Raw genomic sequence first — 22,964 nt, 5'->3', positions numbered from 1 at the left:
TCTGGTATAAAACAAACCTCATGCAGATTAAAAAGAATCGTGAACAGAGTTGTAGATGTTTAAGAAAGATCAAAATACTATACCATAGTTGTATCTAAGTGGTGCTATATCTTAACTAAACAATTTATAATGCAGAGGTTATCAATATTCTACACCTTACAACAGCAGTTAGTTGGACTGTCAGTGTGAAGAAGCCATGCTAGTGCTCGTTGACTACTTGGTGGGCAGATGAGTAGACCACTTTAAAACCAAGCATATGGTGCCAGAAGACTGAAGCAGATCCTACATCTCTGGGGTTCAGAGCGCAAGGATTCGGGGGTGGCAGGGGGTTGGGGTAGGTGGGAGGGGGTGGCATCATCAGCAGATATAGTATTTTACACACTACCCCCCTCTGCAATGACCTTTTTGAACTGTATGCATATATGTTGTGTTTGTATATCGCAAACCTAGCCAAACGCAGAAAAGAAGTGGATTGGAGCCCCACACTGAGGTCCTCATCTTTAAATATCTTAGGGAGTGTGTTTCCTGAGGAGTAGCTTCTTCTTAATAATCCTCATTCAATTGTACCAATGCTGTTCCAGTGACAGGGCTTGATGCACCCAACTTTGCAAGAAACACCTTACTCTAGTCCGGCATTCTTCATAGTTTGAAATACTTCCTGATATTCTGGGGTTAAATTGATTACCTTGGATTTCTTTATTTGTGTCCATTCAGCCATGCTTCTGTAACCTTGACAATCTCTTTATATAGAGGGGGTAACCCAAGTAACCCTATGGCATCTGGGTCAAGAAACAATCTACAAAAAGTAATGCCTAGGAAAAAATGATAAGTATATTTCCAAAGAGGAGAAAAATGAATTATCCCCTCTTATTCTAAATTAATCTTATCTGAACCAATCTGCATTTTATATTCATCTGTAGCCAAACTAAAGACACAGACAAGGAACTTACTTAGTAGTCCTTTTTTATTGTTAATATCTTTTGATTACTGTTCTATTTTTTCATAGACAGAAAAACTTCATTTACTACATATACACAACGAATACACATATATATACAAGCTTCCGATATTATCAAGTGAGGCCAGGGATTCCATTTTTCAAGGTTGAGGTGCTGTAGGCTTACTCCTTTTCTACAATTAACTAGATTTTTGCTTGGAGATACAGCATATCTCTGTCTCTACGCGGGACGATGGAACGCTTCTTTGAAAGAAAAATGCCTCTTCGCTAAATTACTTTAAAACAAAATCCTCTACGTCAACTCAGCATATTAAGTTGCTTAAATTATGTTTAATACTTCCTAAAATACAAATTCTCATAATGTAATCATAGAAGCTGTGTCTTCTATATTCAGTTATATTTGGCTCTCAAGATCAACATTTTCAACAATCATATGGGACTCAAATGCTTGTAGTTCTACCTACCTCCTGATTACCCACCCATCTACTTTGCTCTCTCTCTGTGTTTTCGAGCAATGTAGCTGGAATTTTTCGACTGGGCAGATCTGTGATGCAGGCAGTAAAGATATGTATGATGGGCGTATAGGTACTTTACTTGTCTTAACTTTTTATTCCCAGGCATGATCAGCGTGATGGAACTAAGGCCTTAGTACCACTAGAACCACTAGTACTGCAGTAAATGGCTTATGCCTATTCCTTCATACACTGATATATAACCGAATGACTAAACAAAGTGGTCTTTGATATATTTCAGGTCAGACCCCTATAACAGTCTGGGCACTGGTGAAGAACGCCCTCTCACTCCTCCTGTGCGCACAGTCGGCATCCAGACCGATTATCGTGACAGTGAAGCTCAGACTGATCCATATACACCTGAATATTTTGTCCGTCCTGGATCAGTCCCCGAACTGCTAACACTTGCCAATCTCACATGGGGTGAGTCATTGATGGATAATTATTTTATTATAAGTGATTCATAGGCTTTGCTCTTCCCCATGTCATATTTGTCTATTAAGATACTGTTGCATTTTACATGTGCTTACTTCTGTTGTGTACTGTCTGCACACTACAGTGCTATTATTTGTACAGACAGCTAGTGTGTTGTATTCTGATTGAATAGCTTGGGCCACAGGGTAAGTAAAATGAATTTCACCCATAAATGCATCCTCCTACTCCAACATGGGGAATTATTCCAAAACCTAAATAGGGTTAACATATCATTGAAATTATCGTCAGTATTCTCCTATTATTTGGAGACTTGTAAGGTTTAGGGCCTTCTAGTTACATTTTATTTTTCACAGTAGAAGCAATAGCCATATATGTGATATTTAGGATCCTGCACTTTCTAGTTGTGGTTTTTGTTAGTCTTATAGTGTTTGGTGCAGCTACTTTAATGGTTGTCTGACACAATATCGGAATCAAAAATATTGTGATACAGAAATATCATGTCAAAAATCTCAATCACAAAAGTATTGTTTTTATATACTTATACTGGTAATGACAAACATCGAAAAAATATCGTTTTACACTAATATAAAAAAATAGACAAAAATATTGTTTTTTACTATATATGTAGTTTAATTAAATACAACTTAAATATTTTAACATAACATTAGTATAATACAAATTAAATGTGTAAATAATATTTAAAAAAGATATAAATAATTACTATTGTAAACAAACACACACATATATATCAAAGTGTGTATGTTTATATACACATATATGTAATGTAAAACAATTTAAAAATATTAATTTTCACTTATAACATCATTTTTTTTTTTTTTTTTGGAAGTTACCAATATAACAATATATATACAAATAAACTGAAATTTCAAAAAAAGATTTCCAATTTAATTATACATTAAAAGTAAACACTATATAAAAAGATTTGCATACATTTATATGTGTGTGTGTGTGTGTGTGTGTATATATATATATATATATATATATATATATATATATATATATATATATATATATATATATATATATATATATATATATATATATATATATATATATATAAGCTCCGATTGCATCACAATGCAGTGCACTCCCGGACAGGTGCTTGTAACGCAATGGTGCATTCGCGTAAATATGCGCGCTCACTCCTTACTCCTTCTTGGCCTCAGGAAAGCACTCCACAGGGACTCCAATAGTCATAGATTACTTTAATCCATGATTTACAGGGCCAAGCGTAACATGACCTGTTTTTGGCATCGCCGAAACGCGTCATGTAACGCTATATATATATATATATATATATATATGCTTATTTATTTTCCAATCCTGGATCCAAGCATGCGAAATCAGGCGCTGACACCGTGGGATCAATTTATCAAAGAAAAGTGTTCTTTATTCCATTAGTATGGTTTGACACGTTAAACATACAGTGAAAGTGCTATATATACACACAATAGTGATTGGCTTGGTGGTGAGTACGTGTGTTGCCATGGCAACTTCCTGAATCATGGTCATGGAATAGTTATGTTTTACTACATGTGAAGAGTCATGTATACTCATGAAGTCTTCTGAGTTAGTGCATTGTTTGACATATTATTTGTTAATATATGCACAATAGTGTAAACATGTTATGTACTTATTGTAAAAACAAATTGCGACATTCGTTATACATGTTAAGTAGCACATTATATAACAATTAAATAATAACACCATGGGAGCAATAAAAATTGTACGGCTTGGTCAAGAATGAAAACAGTGCATTTAAACAAAAATAGTGCAGTGCATTTGAACAAGAACCTCGACGACTAGGCATACAGTGTGTGCAATGTCCTAGTATTATGTTTCCCAGATGTCCATAAGTAAGTGCTGATATGGTTTGTCATCGTGTCTATGTTGAGTTATTTAGGCACGTTACTGCTCATTCAGTAATCTACAATTCGGACCGTAATAAAAATTGAGGGATGAATGCCCTCTGGGATTATGTCAGCTGCTCATTCACTAATGTTCTATTCGGACCGTGATTAGCTATTGAGGGACTAGTGCGCTTGGATTGTGCCTGCTGATGTGACGACGTATAATTGGTAGCCGGGTCATCCCTATCTCTAGGCTGTTTCGCGCTGTGGTGCGGCCTGTGTTTTTGTTGGTGTGCAGCTGGGGTTAAGTCTGGAGTGCCTACGCACTGATGGACTCGCAAGTGTGATTGGTGAAGCCCAAGTGGGCCTGTCAGTTGCACATGATTAGATGGGGTGCGATTGTGCTTATGCCACTAGCTCTGGTGAAGCTGAAACCATGTGCAATGGCACTGCCCTTGGTTGTTGGGTTGGAAGGGCAACAAGGAGATGCTTGACCATTTAGCAATAAGGAGAGTGCATTACCGTACTAAATACAATAAAGACTACCACCTAGTAGTGAAGTGAGTCTGTGTGAATAAAATAATTTACCAAGGAGGATATTGCTCCTAGTGATGTTGGTATTTCTACCTCACTTGGGTTAGAACTGTTCTGGAGGAGTGGGTTCGCGACGGGGGAGGCTGCATTAAATCTGAAGGAGAGTTCAGAGGTGCACACTTAGTGCTTCGTCTGCGTTCAGGCCATTAGGGGTCTTATAATCGAGTAAGATAATATATCTCGATTCTAGCCTCCTGAGTGCTAGTTGTCTATTTCCACCTCTGATGTTTTTCTTTACACTGTCTATCACAAAGTATAGGATGTTTTCTGCTCTACCTCCGTGATGAGTGTTAATGTGTCGTGCAACAGGATATGCGGGGTCATCATTGTTGATTGCCCGTAGATGTTGAATGATCCTTACATGGACAGGATGTATAGTGCTGCCCACATATTTTTTGTTGCAGCTACATTGTAAGACATAGACTGCAAAATCTGTTTTGCATGAGAAGTTTTCTTGTATGTCTAGTGGTGTTTTCCTGAGTGGAAGCGGGAATTTACTAGTGTTAACACCATATCTGCAGGCTTTGCACTTAGTGCATTTGTAGAAGCCTTTTGCACTTTTCAGCCATGGAGTGTTCTTTTCTTTTCGTGGTATGTTGGACACTATTTTTTCCTTCATCGATTTTGCCCTTCTGAAAGTTAACCTACATATATAAAAAATATAATATTCACATTGGACTTTATACAACAGTAGAGAAAGCATTAAACTCAGGAGAGGTAAAATGTACTATTCCCACTCCAGTCGATGCAACAGAAGGAAAAGCGTTAGACTCAGGAGGGGTAAAAGTTGGTGCAACAGTAGAGCGAGAGTAATCCACATCAAACAAATATCATATCTTAACTGTATTAAATAACAAGAAATATAAATATTTAAATAAAAAAATCTAACTTTTATCAAAGATTGAAAATTACATAACTATTACAAATGTAATAATTATCTATTAAAACAAATAAAATATAATATTAATTTAATTAAAATACCACTCTATAGTCCCGCAAATATGATAGCCAACAATTAAAATGCAATAGAAATAAACAAAGTATAACACAATAAACATATTAAATAATAAGGAAATCAATTCATAAAAAATAATAACATCTTATTTAGCTTCTGATTACGTAAATACTTCCCACTGTATTCTTCTGCAAAGTAAACAGCACACACCTAAAAAATAACCTAACAAATATAATTTTGCAATAAATATCAATTAAATAATTAATAATAAAGTAATAATTAATAATACCTTCATTCTTTTTTTTTTTTTTTTTTTTTTTTTTTTTTTTAAACCTTTATTGAACAATGAAAGCTCACAAATACTGGCCTACAACCCCGCGGGCTGGCCAGAACAGAATGGTCGAATAACCAGCATACAAAAAGAAGATCTGCACAGGATATAACATCAGGAGCACTGGTGAAGCAATAAAAACCAACGAGCGTTCAGCAAGAGCAGGATGACAAAGGTTAATTTTCTAGCACGGGGAGGGGACCGAAGGAATAACGGGCCGTATATGAGAATACAAGGGAGGGACCGCGGCAAGCCGCCATTTTATGAACACAACGTAAGAAAATGAAGCCATATAATCAAATCCAGCAAAGGACAGAAACAGAATCAGACCATCAAATAGCGACAGTGGCAACAGTCAATCGCGCTCACCCACCTCCGCCCCTACCCGAACAAAGAAGACGTAATCAAAAAGCCCCATCACAAAGACTATGCAATACGCACCCCAACGGAAAAAGGGGACCTCCATAAAGGAGGAAGGGAAAGAGGGAGAAAAAGACAACAAAAAGGAACACCCGCCAGACCATGCACCCCCAGGGGGAAAAACAGGACAATAAAACCGGCATGCGATGTAACAGAAACACGATACCAGAATAGGCAGCGAACCACAATCAGCCACACACCGGAAGAAGGACAGAAAACCCCCGGGGGAGATTCGAGGTGACAGAGTCCCGAAAAAGTGAATACACAAGAGCCATAGAACAAAAAAGGGGGAAAATAAGGGGGGAAAAAGACCCCCCGAAACAGACAGACCCCTCCCACCCACCCCTAAGCCCACCCTGCACCCCTGCAGAAGGCTACGGCCAACCCCCCCCCGCAGCGTGCCTGTCGCCCTAAATGGAACCCGAAATTTAGTGGAGCAAGAAAAGTTGGAATTAAAAGACAAAAAAGGGGGGGGGAAGGAAGGGAAAGAAAGAAGGGAGTAAAGACATACAAACATATACACGGGGGAGGGCCAAAGACAGGAGTAAACGCACCCATCCACCCGCCCGGGTTAAAGGTTCAAGTCCTCGGGAAGCCAAAAAGTATCAGGCCAACGTCCAGGAGCACTAACCAGTTACACAGAACCATATCAGGACACAGAGACCATCCAAACCGTTCATAAGCTACCGCATATAAGAGACAGTTTTCATCAGCCCTGACCCTTTTTATCCAAAGCAGTAAGGGTCCGATCCAACGAGGACCCTGCCAAAAAGAACAGAAGGCAGGCAGCAGGAGAGTCCAACGGCAGTCCAAAAAAGTCACAGGAAGAAAAGCACGGAAGATCCAGGAAAATCACAGAATGTAGCAAACGATGCAGGCACAGTTCCAAGGATATGTCCATAAAAACCGACCCATCCGGGCCAGCACAGGAGACGTCATCGGGCAGTGGTGATTGAGAGGGACCAGGAGAATCATGAAAGTCCGGCAAAACAAAATCCAGCTCCCGGGCCAAGGGCAGAGGAGGCAGCACAGGAGGAGAAGGCGCCATCAGGTTGCGCACCTCCGGGGCGGCAGCCGGGGCCGAGTCCGCCAGGAGAGTACCAGCCACACCCCGCGATATCAATGCCTCATCCGGTCGTGGGGGCCCGGGAGGCCCGCAGTGAGGAACCGTCTCCAGAGCCAGGAGTGGCGCGGCCACCGAGAGCCGCCAGGATAGCAGGATGTTCAAGATCCCCTTAAGTGCAGGAAAACCTTCACAGTATCCGACACCCGGGCCTTGCGGCGGGCCCCCAGTGCTCGTCCGGGCCCGGCCCAAACAAATGGGGTTGGTCGCCATCTTGAGAGCCCGAACAGGCCGCGCGGCCAACAACCTCCGCCGGGGCGGCAGTCAAGCAGATGAAGTCCCGCCGACAGGCAGAAGAACACCCTGGACAGGAAGGGGGGCCACCAGAAGAAGGGGATTCGCCAGCCCCCCAATGCCGCCAGTCCCGCGCTCCGAGTCCGGGCGGCAAAGAACAAAATGGCCGGACCGGAGAACAAAGGGGGAGGAAGCTGATCACACGAGGAACCCCAATAATGAAGGGCAGCGTCACCATCCAAGGCTGCCGCCACACAGGAGTCTCTCAGCCAGGAACCTCCGGCTCACACGAACAGCGGCCCTCCAATCACCTCCAGCGCGCCCCCAATACCTTCATTCTTAATTAACTTCTCACCCTAAAAGCACAACACGCACCTAAAATATATATCACAAATGATGATAATTATAAAATTTAAAAAATAATTTACCAATTAAAAAGTAATAATAAATAACGAATAATTAATTATGATTATATAACTTCCCAACAAAGCACCTCAATTATAATTAAAAAATATCTTATTTGCACAATTAACATAATTAATTATTAATTAATTATAATTAATTTACTTCCCACCCTGTACCCCTACAAGCCCTCACAACCTGCACCTAAAACATAACTTAAAAATTAAATTAATTGCACAATTTATATAATTATCAATTTAATAACTAAACAATAATTATTAATTAATATTACTTACTTTACTTCCCACACTGTACCCCTGCAAAACCCACAACCCACACCTAAAACATAACTGAAAAATAAATGAATAAAACAATTTACATAATTATCAATTAAATAATTAATATTAATTAAAAATTAAATAATGATTCATCATAATTAATTTACGTCCGACCTTGTACCCCTACAATGGCAATGTGGTTCAGCAGTTATGGTGGATGCAAGGGAGACGTTTTTGAAGTGACTGATGTCAAGTTTTTGTTTCTCTAATAGCAGAATGATCTGTGCCATTTTGAGTGGAGTGGGGATTATCCCTTCTTCGAGTGAGGAACTTGTGATTTTGAGGATAAAATATTTTGTGCACTTAACTAGTATTGCTGGAATCAGATTTTTAGCATAAGATGGGGCATTTGTGGATGCTGTGATCTTTAATATTTTGTGGACATTAAATATGTTGAAGATGAAATATTTCATATTGTTTCGATTTACTATAAGGAAACAGATTTTTTACATTCATGATGGTGTCCTCATGTATTCTCTAGGATTAGCTGAAGAAGATTTTCGGTTCATTGGTGACATAGGGCCTAGTTACGAGTTTGGTGGTCCGAGAACTGCCAGACTCGCGGGGGAGTGCCGGTGACGGTGCAGCTACCGACGCACCGGCGTTCCAACCGCCATATCCCAACTTTGGTGGTCGGACTGCCATTGCACTGCCGCAGCTGCCAGGGAACCTCCGTTCTTTGACGGCGGCGCGGCGGTCTGGGCCTCAGTAATAGGTGCTGCTGCGACACGGCCATGCATATTACGAGTTTCAGGACCGCTAGCGGTGTCATAGAGGTCTTTACTCCATGAAAAGTCTAGGTGATACTGAAACCATTTTCATGGGGATGCATGCAGGAGGGCACAACATGTGCTCCACTGTTTGTATGCACCCCAGATCCTTCAATGCATGGGCTTTGCATTCAACAACGTGCCGGAGCCTTTTTTCTCATTCTCATTGCGGTGCCAATTTTCAGATGCACCGCTGTCGGACTGCCATAAAAGCCCACCACACATGAAGAAACTCGTAATCTGGCAGGCATTGGGCACTCAGGTTTGGCGATGCGGGAGATGGCCGCCGGCGTGGCGGTCTGCTCTCTGACCGCCAGACTCGTACACAGGCCCTAAGAGTTTAGTATCAGTGCAATCACCTATGCTATTGAACGGAGTCCTCTGTCGATTTATGCCTCCTTTGCCTTTTTTTTAGCAGTTATTTTTTTGTGGGATTGATGAGACCTACATGTAGTAATTTTTGCTGGTTCAGAGTTTGAAGTAAGTTTGAAGTTTTAGATTTTTCCCCATTCCTTTTCTAGTCTCAGTGTCTTTATTTTGCTGGCATTCAGATCAGGATGACTGGTTAAGGTGGCAGTCTGAAGGAAGATTCAGTATGAAGATCTGTGGTTTTAAAGAAGATGATAAATGCCTTGTGTGCCAAAAAAGTTGCAGTCATAGTTCAACAAGAGCCCCTCCAATCTATTGGTGTAGCAGGTAAATAAAAGATGTGATAGGAATTACATATACATCTGCACCTCAAGCCAGAGAGACCCAAACCCTGGAGCAGTAGATAAACAGTTGCCTGAAGAAAAATGTTCTGACATAGAGTGACGTCTCAAGATGGAGGTGAACATCATCCTCCAAGAGTCTCTTAGCTGCAAGCCCAGAGAGTGCAGGTTCATATGATTGTTTATTGACATTTTGGATGCTATATTGTCAGTCATGTTCCACACTCCATGGCCCTTCAACTTACAAGCAGCAATTGTACTTCTTGAACTTGTTGCTGCATTTGATGCTGTTGATCACCACATTCAGCTTTCTTGTTTACAGCTAAATCTAGGAATCACCAGCTGTGCCTTGTCCTTGACCTCTTACCATTGGCATTTAAATCATTTAAACAGTCACATATCTCATGCATATTATTTTCATCTGCTTTGTCATAGAGATAACCCTGCATTAAAATGGCTCTAAACTTTTACGTTTTGCCTTTATTATGTTAAAACATGGATATTAACAAATAAGCAGCCATGTTAAATAGATTAGAATCATGTAATGTAATGTAAAGGACACTTTTATAGCGCACCTACCACTCCAAGGAGTATCTTGGCGCTCAAACAACCAGATAACACAGTTGAGGGAAAGAAATCAACTTATTGGAAGCGCTTTACACTTTACACCAATGCTATGCAGGCCGTATCTGTAAGAGAGAACACCCAAATTTTTAAAGCTTTCCTAAACTGAGTTTCATGGGACAGTGACCTAAGGTAGAGTGGAAGCTTGTTCCAGGCCCTAGCACCCAGGACGAAAAGAGATTTTCCTCCTTTGGTAGCCAGTCTGAATCTGGGGATTATTAGCAAGTTCTGGTTAGCCGACCTCAGGCAACGGGTAGGCTGGTAACGTTTAAAACCGTTACACAAGTATTTAGGCCCTTGCTGTTGAAAGGCTCTAAATGTGATCAGCAAGATCTTAAATAGGATCCTTAGGTAACCAGTGCAGTGCCTTAAGCGCAGCTGATACAGATGACTTACGGGGCCAACGTAGCACCAACCGGGCAGCAGCATGTTGGACCATCTGTAGCTTATGGAGTACGGACTTATTGACTCCGGCATATAGGCTGTTGCAGTAATCCAGCCTCGAGGTTATTAAGGCTGCTAGAGGAAGAAGATCAAAAAACTTCCTCAAAGATTTAATTATGTGGAAACACATACCAGCTACGGCCACCGCTTTCTGTTTAAAGCACAGTTGGACATCAAATTTAATGCCCAGGTTTCGAGCAGACAAGATGGTATCGGGGGGGGCTTCAGCATTGTCCGGCCACCAGTTTTTCGGAGAAAACAGATTTTGATTTCCGAAAGGCAAGATCTCCGTCTTGCCAGAATTGCATTTGAGATGATTCTCAGTCATCCATTTGAATGTAGCTGTTAAGCAATTTTTCAGGTTTTCCTCCGCCCCAGGCAGTTCCCCATCCAGTACCAGAATGAGCTGAGTGTCATCTGCATATGATATTGTACTAATATGAAATGATGCAATTAGCTCAATCAGGGGTACCATATATAGATTGAAAAGAACAGGGCTTAACCTCGAGCCCTGGGGGACCCCGGAGCTGATGACCTTAGCTTCCGACTGAAATTTGCCTAGAACTGTAATTTGGCGTCTGTTGTTTAAAAAGTTCCTAAGCCAACCCAAGACCGTCCCTCCTATTCCTGCGGCAGCCAACCGGTCCACTAAGATGTTGTGTGAGACCGTGTCGAAGGCTGCCGACAGATCTAATAAAATCAAGACAGCCTTCTTTCCCTGGTCTATGGCCGTTCGAAGGGTCTCTGCTGTGAACAGCAGGGCAGACTCGGTAGAATGTTTCGACCGAAACCCAGACTGGTTGGGATGTAAGATACTATTCTCCTCCAGAAAGCTCGTAAGTTGGCTGTTATCGAACTTTTCCACCAGTTTGAACACCAAAGGGAGCAGGGATATAGGTCGCATGTTTGAGAGGGTTGTTGGGTCAGCTAGGGCCTTTTTATGGAGGGGCTTAACTGCTGCAAGCTTCCATTCATTGGGGATTGTAGCTGTGGCTAGCGATGAATTTATGATGCTGTTAATGGTAGAATTAATAACCTCCACCGATGCCTGCAAAACCACAGGGGGGCCTGGGTCAAAAGGAGATCCAGATTTACTAGCCAGAATGGCTTTAAAGGACTCCTCAAGGGAGACAGGTGCAAAAGACTCGAGGCAAGGGATCCTCATTACTGTCTCAACTCCTTCAGCTAGTTCTAGGTTGCTTGGGGTAGGAGGTGTCGGGGGAAAGATCTTCACAATATCAAGGATTTTATTTTCAAAGTAATCAGCGATCACATTGCAGAGGTTTTGAGATGGAGGAATCTCTTGAGACAGGGCCAATGGATTAATGAAATCTTTTACTATTTTAAAGATTTCTTTTTGTCCAGAGCCCGCCGTGGATATGGCCTGTAGGTAGTGAGCTTTCTTGGCTAGTTTAATCTCTGCATGGTAATGCCTTCTGGCTGATTTGTAGATATTGCGAGCGGCTCCCTCGTTTTTCCTGCGCCATCTCCTCTCAAGTGCTCTCACTTTTCCCAGCTCTAACTTCAAGGCAGGCGAGAACCATGGGGCATTCCTTTTGCCCTTAGTGGCAGCTGAGTTTTTACTGCCAGCTGGTCCTAATAGATCGCCAGCCGTACCTATCAAGTCACAAAATTTCTGATAGTCTATTGAAGTATCGCCTGTTAGGACAGGCGTACCTTCTTTTAACATTCCTGTCAGGTCTAGTCTGCTGGAAAATGTCTTCCAGTTAGATTTATACATATTGTCAGATCTATCATTTTTCATGATGTCAACTGAGACGTTGTTATTTAGTGTAATATCAAACGGAATGAAAAAGTGGTCGGACCAGATTTGAGGGCACGGCGGTTTAACCATTAACCTAGCCGAGTTAGAGCAAATACAGTCCAGCAAGTGTCCGGCTTCATGGGTCGGCTCTCGATTTCGGAGAGTAAGACCAAGAATGTCAATGATATCTGTGAACCCACCCACTCCTGGCTCTTTGGGGGAGTCTAAGTGCAGGTTTAGGTCTCCTAACACCGTAAAGTGAGAGTATCTGAGCACCAAATCACTCAGTGCATCTCCCACAGTTTCAAGGAACTCAGTAGGAGAGCCGGGGAGACGGTAGATGAGAGCGCCGGAAAAAGTGAAGGAATCATGGATACCTAAACAAAAGGCTAAGGCTTCAGCACCTTTGATGGTCGCCAGTTCATGGATAGAACATTTGAGTGAGTTGTGGTAGATTATTGCCAACCCTCCTCCTCGTTGTTCAGTCCTATCCAGGCGCTGTATCCGATAATTAAGAGGGAGAGCTATCGCCAAATCAGGGTTGGACCAAGGTCTTAACCAGGTTTCTGTGACTAAGAGCCAGTCCCAATTGGTCTCAACAATCAGGTCATTTATGTTCTGGGCGTTTCTACAAAGTGATCGAGCATTAATAAGTCCTCCTCGCAGCACAGCATTGTGAGAGGGAACTTCCGGGACAGGCTCTGGGGTTAGTGTGAACTTACACTGACCACAGCACACGGGTCCATACCACTTGTCAGGGGTTACAATCCCGTGACAGTGCGTATTAGTAGTGTTATAGGAATGTAGTAACTCCCTGGACATACCTGTGAGAGCCTTCAAAGGAGCCTGAAACAGCACAGAGTCCTCCGCCATGAGCGCCACCTTAGCGCTGACGGGCGCAGACGGGCTGGACTCTGGCTCGACTCCGGCGCGAGTCGGGCGCGCCTGCTGCGACACTTTAGTAAAAAAACGAAAATAATGTAAAATCGCGTTTTAAAATAGCGTTTCTGCTTATTAATGGACTCGCTTAAGCACCAAACAAGTATGAAGCGCTGCACATATAGAATTAAGCTTTCCCAAGACTGAGCTCGTGAAAGTGCTCGTCTTAAATAGGGCTCACCTGACCTGGCCGTTTGAGCACTAGAGCGCTCAGCGTGATGTTACAGGCAGACCTCCCCAACTTCACCCAAGATGGCGGCTACCCGAGGATCCACCGATCAACTTGACCCGCTAAAAGAGCGGTGAGGGCACAATTGCAATGCTAGTGTGTGGGCAATGGTCCTGGTAAGGTACGGATTGAATTAAACTATATGAGACACTTTAGTAAAAAAACGAAAATAATGTAAAATCGCGTTTTAAAATAGCATTTCTGCTTATTAATGGACTCGCTTAAGCACCAAACAAGTATGAAGCGCTGCACATATAGAATTAAGCTTTCCCAAGACTGAGCTCGTGAAAGTGCTCGTCTTAAATAGGGCTCACCTAACCTGGCCGTCTGAGCACTAGAGTGCTCAGCGTGATGTTACAGGCAGACCTCCCCAACTTCACCCAAGATGGCGGCTACCCGAGGATCCACCCATCAACTTGACCCGCTAAAAGAGCAGTGAGGGCACAATTGCAATGCTAGTGTGTGGGCAATGGTCCTGGTAAGGTACGGATTCAATTAAACTATATTAGACACTTTAGTAAAAAAACGAAAATAATGTCAAATCACGTTTTAAAATAGCGTTTCTGCTTATTAATGGACTCGCTTAAGCACCAAACAAGTATGAAGCGCTGTACATATAGAATTAAGCTTTCCCAAGACTGAGCTCGTGAAAGTGCTCGTCTTAAATAGGGCTCACCTGACCTGGCCGTCTGAGCACTAGAGTGCTCAGCGTGATGTTACAGGCAGACCTCCCCAACTTCACCCAAGATGGCGGCTACCCGAGGATCCACCGATCAACTTGACCCGCTAAAAGAGCGGTGAGGGCACAATTGCAGTGCTAGTGTGTGGGCAATGGTCCTGGTAAGGTACGGATTCAATTAAACTATATTAGACACTTTAGTAAAAAATCGAAAATAATGTAAAATCGCGTTTTAAAATAGCGTTTCTGCTTATTAATGGACTCGCTTAAGCACCAAACAAGTATGAAGCGCTGCACATATAGAATTAAGCTTTCCCAAGAAAGAATCAGAAATCTTAACAATTGGCATTCAAGTGAACCCAACTTCTCCTTTCAAGTGGCCCAGTCACAAGGAAGGGTACAAATCTACTACTGCACAGTAGAGAAAATGTGGTACCAACTTAGACAACAGTCTTTCTTTCTCCACTCAAACCAAATGGCGATTATAAGAAATACTACCGATTGGCTGATGTCAGAGAAGTAGTCCAACTCCTTCCTTTGATTAAAAGAAAACCATTATCCAGGCTAACATTTGTCTAGACTGGATTAGTCCAAGTCCAAACTTATGGGTTTTAACTTACAACTAAGGCAAACTCCAGCTGTCACAATATTTTGCCAGTCAGCATTTCAGTATCAGGTAATCTCCATTAAAGGATTTATAGTCTTCCTCCATTGGAGTGAGTGCAAGCTAATTACCTGTAACACTGGTTCTCCATTCGTTCCAGGACATTTTTCAGAGCATGAGTTTCCTGTTGGTAAACATGAGTGTGCATGCTCTAGTGCAACACTGCAGAGTTGGAAAAGGTCTAAGGCACAGTTTGGAACTCAATCTTTTTTTCTATGTTTTTAACAATTTGCTCTTTTCTTTTTCAGTTAGGGATTTTAAAACATGAGCTTTTCACTAGAAAGGTTTTTAGGGATATCTCTGATGCTATGAGAGCGATTGCTGAGATTGTGATTCACCACCCTTGTATACTATCATGCTTAGGCCCTCATTTAGAGGTGGGCGGTATGGGGAGATCAGAAGAAGATTGTTTGATGTCCTGTCTATTTAGAGAGCAGCAGTTTTCAGTCTGCTCAATGGTGGGAATGGTGTTTGAGTGGTCGCTAACTCAGGAAAGCCCCTTCATCGTAATTCCAGCCGGTAAAACACCTCTGCCTATGAATGTCAGAGAAACCATGACTGGCCCACACAGAAAATATTTTCAAATGTCCACACAAGGAAAATCTCCGTTCATGAGTGGAACATTGGTTACGTGTGTCACCTGTGGAACATTTGTAATATGCTTCACACAGATAAGGAATTTTCAGGGCACACGTTAAGTGTCAAGATTGCCTTACTTCTTGTCCAATCCAAAGCAGAATCGATTCAGAGGGAAAGATAAACTGGAAACGACCCCCGTAATCTTTATTAAAGGGGAAATCCTTGTGATCCATTAGCATGAGTCATTTTGCATTCCACCACCTTTTTGCTAAGGAGTATGTCTGGATTTCTTACTAAAGATGTTCTATTTAGGACCAGTGGTGCACAGAAGGTAACACATTTACCATCTGTCTGTGATATAAATGGCTAAAGAGGTGTAGCACAATATAAGCTATAACTGGAAAGGAAGTCCATTTAGAGTGTGTTAGCCTTGAGCAGTAGTCCTTCTTGCTGTAACTCCACTGTTTCTAGTTGATGTCTACTCCCACACCACACTCAACATGTGAGGGTAGGTCTTTCAAAAGAAAAATAGGTTTCTTAAATGCTGAGAAATGGGCAGTTCAGCCTACTGGGTTGCAAAGACTGGATCTTGTAAATAGTGGTGCCAAATTCCTTGCTGGATTTATCCCCAAGTAACCTCTGAATGCTGCATCTTTCTGAGGATAAAGGGTGGGGAGAGAGGTTTCCCTTCACACGAATTAAGACAAATGCTTAAAAGAGCGTTATAGGTTTATAGCAGACTTTTTCTGAATCACAAGTATTTTTTGATCATTAAAGGCCGAGGGCTTCCCGCTGGACTGGCGGAGGTGGAGATGATTGAGCGGGCACGGGAGAAGCGTGCATGGGAAGCAACGCTGCCTTCTCTTCAGGATATGTCACAACTGGAGAAGAGAAGGAAAATGATGGATGAGCAAGAGAGGAAAGAGTGGGCATTCCGGGAACAGGAAATAGGAAAGTAAGTGCAACATGCTCACCTATGACTGTCTGACTGTTCATGCCTCAGATCTGGTTTCAGCACAGCCTCTTTATTTGTGACAGTGGCACTAATGTATGATAACTTGTTTACGGCATACCTATAATTGTTGCTATTAGATTGGGATGAGTGAATGTTGTGGTTATTCCAACCTTAAATAAAGAATACATACCATTAGGTGCAAAATATATATATTTTCAACCTGCAAAAACAAATCTGTCCCAAGACGTTTATTAGGGAATTATATTTTTATTAGGGGATTATATCACTGGCTAGGCCTATGCAGCAGTGTGCCGATACCTGTATCTATGTGATAGAAGCACCTAGAGATACATAACATGGCCTCTATCCATTGGCACAACATATTTAAAATTCATCTGTAGAGTCATCAAACCAAACCACTTTGTGGACAATCAAGTATTGAACAGGTCATGCCAACAGTGCAGATGTGTTCAGTGAAAGCAGAGTGTTTTAGGCATCTTTAAAGAACCACAAATTATTTAAAGATTTCTTATAGCTCTGGGCACCACCTTGCCCCCTTCAGAACACTAGCATACAAAATTTAAAGAGAAAACAAGCAGAAGAGTGTTAAAATCATGTTGGAAGTAAGAACTGGTCCTATATATTGGAATTTGTCAGACTCTTTTATTTGATATGCATTTACTAGTCCCCATGTAAATACAGCCTACTATATTCTCCTTGGCCCTTAGCAAGCACTGGTTTGAATCAAATTACCAACTTTGCTGTGACCCACACATGTTCCTCAACTTACCTGGAGACAGTGCCTTTTGGGCAACAATGGCGCCCTGGCAGAGACAGTCAGGAATACATTTTATTTGAGTGAGTTACTAGAGTTACTAGAAGACCTTTCCTGAAGTATGCACATACAAGTAATGCACCCCATAATTTTAAATGACTTTATTAATATGTCATAGCCTGGTTTTAGTGCTGAATATATGAAAAATCATAATTGCAAATATAAGCATTATGGTGAGCAGAATCATGGGTGTAACTTTCCCTGCTGCGTCTGTGGCTCCGGGTGGACCTCAACCCTTCAGGGCCCCCCATCTCTTCAGGGGGCCCCATTCAGCCCAAACCCTATGAATATTTGCAAGATATTTGAGACTTGGAGTACCATTTTCACAGTCTGCTGCGGTGCATAATTTTTTGTTACGCCACTGAACAACATGAAGGCAATACATGTAAATAATATGAACATTGGCAGCATAATAGAGGACAATTTTTTTATGGAATCTTCTTACTAATGTCCATGTTAGACCTGGGATCCCTGGTTGGCTGAGGTAGGTACCTTAGGCCAAATAGGGACCCGCGTTTCCACGTCAGGGAAAGGAAGGTCACCTGCTGAGATAGCCCCTGCTCACCCCCTTGGTACTTTGGCACGAGCAGCCAGACTTATCTTCAAGGCAAATGTGTAAAGTATTTGCAACCACGCTGCAGCAACCCAAAGATGACACCACAAATGGATTCCACACGAGTTTTATAAAAATGAGTATACATTTTATATAAAAAGATATACGATAAGACCACACGATATAAACAACACATGAGTATGTGTAATATTCCTCCTGGCTGGTTGTTAGGCCAGCCAGCCCTTGTAAGTTATAGTGATATTAATGAGCACTTCTAAATATTCCACTGTAGTCCTAATACAATGTTATGCAGTTCTTAATGCTAGAATCAGGCACTTTGCAATGGAAAAATAATGCAATGCGTAACGCAACAACCAAGCACTGGGCAATGTAAAAATAGTGCAATGCGTAATGCAACAATCAGGCACTTTGCAATGTAGAAATAATGCAATCCGTAACACAACAACTAGGTACTTCGTTATGAAGACATAATGCAATGCTTAATACACTAACCAGGTAATTCGTTATGCAGTAATAATGCAATGCGTAATACGCTAATCAGGTAGTTTGTTATGCAGAAACAATGCAATGCGTCATACGACAATCAGGTCGTTTGTTATGCAGAAATAATGCCATGCGTAATACACTAACCAGGTATTTTGTTATGCAGGAATAATGCAATGCGTAATACACTAATCAGGTAATTTGTTATGCAGAAATGATTCAATGTGTAATACGACAATCAGGTACTCCGTTATGCAGAAATAAAGTAAAGCGTAATACACTCCAGCACCGATCACGGTGCCTTAGGTGGTCTCTTCGCCACTCGTGCTGACTCGCAGTTAATCTCTGTCAACAGTTGCCCCTAACACGGGTATGGTATAATAAAAAGTGCAGCTCCGCACTCCGGCCCCGGTACTGCCACTCCCTTGGCCAGTACGGGCCGCGATACGAGCCAAAGCAGAGGCTCACGCTGCTAGAATGAGAGAGAGGCTGAGAGCGTCTCCCTCTGAGCCTGCTCCCAGCCCCAGGTGTCAACATAGTTACCTGGGGGGTGCGACCTCTCTCTCCTCTCCTCTTCCAGCGACTTGGGCCTCCAATGCAATGTTTGTGAATTGGCAACGGCGGGCACGGGCCGCGGCTCAGCTCCTCCGGGGCTGCCGGTCCGGGCTGCTACTGCTCCAAAGATCTCAGGCTGCCACAGGGCACACGCACACAGCGTCGCTGAGACTCCCTTGAGCTTCGGGTGAACGATCACCAGGCACTCCTCACGAAGGTTTCACGCTGCACGAAGAACACGCACACAGCGTCGCTGAGACTCACTTTAACTCCGGGTGCATGATAACCAGGCAATCCTCACGAAGATCTCAGGCTGCCAAGCACACGCACACAGCGTCGCTGAGACTCACTTGGATGCCACCGGGGGTGCACGTTAACAAGGCAATCCTCACGAAGGTCTCAGGATGCACCAAGCACACGCACATGCTGAAACTCACTTGGATTCCGGTGCACACGATAACTGGACAATCCTCACAAAGGGTTCAGGCTGCATAAAGCACAGGCACATAGCGTCGCTGATCCTCGCTTGGACTCCAGGTCCCCACGATCACAGGGCACTGCTTACAAGGGTCTCAAGCTGCAAAAGCACACGCACACAGCGTCGCTGAGACTCTCCTGGAAACTTTTGTGTTCCTGAGTTTCCGCAACAGGGAGCCCGCTCACCTCGGGCTCTTGGAGATAAGTTACTTCAGGACACAGCACAGCAAAGTCCTTTCAAGCAGGGGGACACAGCACACAGCAAAGTCCCTTTAGCCTTTCCTTGGTTAAAACAGCAAACTGCAGGCCAGCCCCAGAACACACAGCATCGGTCAGTTCTTTCCATCAGTCTCTTCAGTTGTTTCTTCCTTGGCAAAGGTTCCTCTTGACTACATTCCAACTCCAACGGCATCCTCGAAGATGTAGAAGTACCTCAGTTTTCTTACATCATCCTTTATACGATTGGCTAACAGTGCATCTTCTTGGGATTGGGAAACTGTGTTCCTTGTAGCGCACACTGACCGCCACCCACATTGTGTGATTTTGGATCCATTCCAAACTATCCAAATTGTTCTTCAGTGCATCCTGAAAATATTATTTAACTAAAATCTAATCAATTATTGATTTAGGCTCTTGCTATAGTTGTTGTCGGTCTTTCCTTCAATAATGGGCATAGTTTAGCCAATTTTTAGGGCTCGCCTGCTGTGCACATGTGCACAGCTGGAAGCTCTATAGGGGCTTATCCAGTGTTTATCCACCACTGGCGATTCCACTGGCGATTCCTTTGAGTGCATGTGCTTTTTAGGTCATTGCGCAAGCGCAAGCCCTAAAAAGCGCGTGCACAATGCCACCAGCCGCCTGCCTGCCTGCCTCGCATTACCACATCAAAGGCAGCCCTCCCAGCGCATTTGTCACCACCTAATTATTCACGGCCGCCCGGCCGTACTTTCAGTTTCACGGCCGGAGGCCGTGTCTCCTTTTAAAACCTGTTTAACTTGTTTTGCTTGTTGTTATTCCAGCCAGCATGTCACGGTGCCTCCTGTGTTTCCTTGTCCCCGATGCCTTTCCCTCTGTGCGCTTGTGTCCATTAATCCTATGCTTCCGGAAGCATCTGCCTATTTGTAATTGTGCCCTACACCTTAAAGCAGTCGCCGTCCTTCGTCCCCCCGCTGCTTGGGTCCCATGATCTCAGGTCGCCTTTCCTCTTTGTCCTTTTGTTTCCTTCTGCCTATGCGGACTGGCTCCCCTGCCCCACCCTCTGCTCCGATTGTTCCTATGCTGCTTCGCACCTGTGGACCCCACTTTACTTCCTGGTCTTTATAGCGCCTACTCTCCATGCTCCATGACCGCCATTCTCTGTTCCCCTCTGCTATGCTCCCTGGCTCATGTTTTTTTTTTTCTACTTATGTGCCTTATTCTTCTGGTCCGTGTACCCTTTGGACCCCCTGACGCTTTTACCCAAGTAGCACTACGTCACTCTTTGTCACAATTATCCATATTCTGTTTGCTTTTGAAGCCCTATAGCGCCTGGTCCTTGCCCCAAACCATTTTTCCCGCCGTGTGTCGCACTGTGCGCCCCCGAGGATGTCTGCACAGTGGCCGTCCTGGAGTGCCACTCTCTGCACACAGTGGCCTCATTAGCGCCTCGGAACTGGAGCCCCTCGTAGGGTTCGTTAGCAGCTCTGGTGCCCGTGCACACGGGCCCGGTAATTAGAGTGCCCCCGCCCCCGGGATTTCAACTGCACAGTGCACGGCTAATTGTATTCTGCCTGCAGCCACGCAGGCCTATTATAGATGCACAGCTCCCGCGAAGCCTGTATTTTGGGGAAACATGTTTGGTACATCAGGCTCCAAGTCTGGAAATGTGAGCATCCTTTATTTTGAGATATGGCCACAGCGTAGTGCAGAGCAGATGTGGCCATCGTCACTGCAAAGGTACACCAGTGCCCTCATTGCGAAGTATGCTCACATTTCGTTAACATGTGTTTACAGTGAATTGTGAAACTCATTGGAAGCTATGGCACACATCTCCCGCGCTGATCCGGCATCACATACCAGAGAAGGCCTTGCAGTGATCTGTGCGAACTCCATGAGTAGAACATGCTTCATTTAATTACACTGCGGTTTTGGCCGAATATGTGATGCAATGTGAGGCCCGGCACTAGCAGAAACGGCAGGCTGGTCACCCATGCCACAGCCCTTAAAGGGCAATCTCAGAAGCGGGCCTAGAAATGTATGAGGCAGGACAAATAGAATGATAGCAATGAAACTGCTGTAACTTTCAAGGAAGTGACATCATCTTTTGGCAATGTTCCATGAAACATCGCAAGGAATGTAGAACATTCTGGCTTAGTGTATTTTTCCACCAACTAATCTCACACACACACAAATACACATGCTCTCTCTCCCCTCGTTTTGGGATTTAAACAAAGAAATAGTTTGGCCTGTTTTTTTGCAGTTTTATGTAAAGCAAATTCGACCCGAAGGTATTCGAGCGCTTCACACAAGCACCAGTTACATGACACAAGGACACATCCTTTTGTTTGAGGCTCGGGCAGTTTAGTGATTTGCCCACAATCAGATGATGATGAGCCGACGCCGAAACTCGAACAGGGTCTCCCAGTTCCAAATTCGGTAGATCTGGCCTTTAACCAATGCTCACATCCTTGCCCCTTGTTCCCTTAATTGTCACAGAACTGTTTGTACGACTTTAAATAGTTTCACTCTCGATTTGCTTTTTATTTGTGTATTTGGAAACGAGATTTGCTCATAGGTTACTCCGGATAATGTGGCTTTTTCTAAGAATGTATTTTCATCTTTCTACAGAACTATCAATTGAGGAATTTGAGCGTGTGAAAGAGTGTAATTAACTCTGCCACACACACACATAACCAAACACACACAACCACAAACACACAACCCCACACACACAACCCCCCCACACACAAACCCGCATGCACACACACACACCCACACACAACGTCCCCATACACACAACCCCCCCACACACAACCCCCCACACACACACAACCCCAGACACACACAATCCCACACAACTCCACTCACACACACAACCCCCCCCCACACACAACGCCACACACACACAACTCCACACACAACCCCCCCCACACACACCCCCACACACACAACCCCACCAAACACACAAACCCCCACATGCACAACCCCACACACACACAACCACACACACAGACACAACCCCACACACAACCCCCCACACACAACCCCATACACAACCCCCCCACACACACAACACCCCCACACACACAAACCCCCCAAACACAACCCCACACACAAACCCCCCACACACACAACCCCAGACACACACACAACCCCACACAACTCTACACACACACACACACACAACCCCACACACAACCCCACACACAACCCCCCACACACACAACGCCCCACACACACACCCCCACACACACAACACCACACACACACACACCCCCCACACATACAACCACACACACACAAACCACACA

The 22,964-nt window shown here is 43.5% G+C and overlaps 1 protein-coding gene across 1 annotated transcript in view; it reads left to right on the top strand.

Moving 5' to 3' along the window:
* Window positions 1-22,964, top strand: part of CFAP91 (cilia and flagella associated protein 91) — a 449,409-nt gene that overhangs the window by 172,091 nt on the left and 254,354 nt on the right. The window contains exons 6-7 of the mRNA XM_078656654.1: window positions 1,712-1,893; window positions 16,354-16,531. Of these exons, the coding sequence (XP_078512780.1) occupies window positions 1,712-1,893; window positions 16,354-16,531 (360 nt within the window). The remainder of the gene's footprint in view (window positions 1-1,711; window positions 1,894-16,353; window positions 16,532-22,964) is intronic.

Source organism: Lissotriton helveticus, chromosome 8, assembly GCF_964261635.1.
Source record: "Lissotriton helveticus chromosome 8, aLisHel1.1, whole genome shotgun sequence".
NCBI classification, from domain to species: domain Eukaryota; kingdom Metazoa; phylum Chordata; class Amphibia; order Caudata; family Salamandridae; genus Lissotriton; species Lissotriton helveticus.
This window is presented reverse-complemented; position numbering and strand designations above follow the sequence as displayed.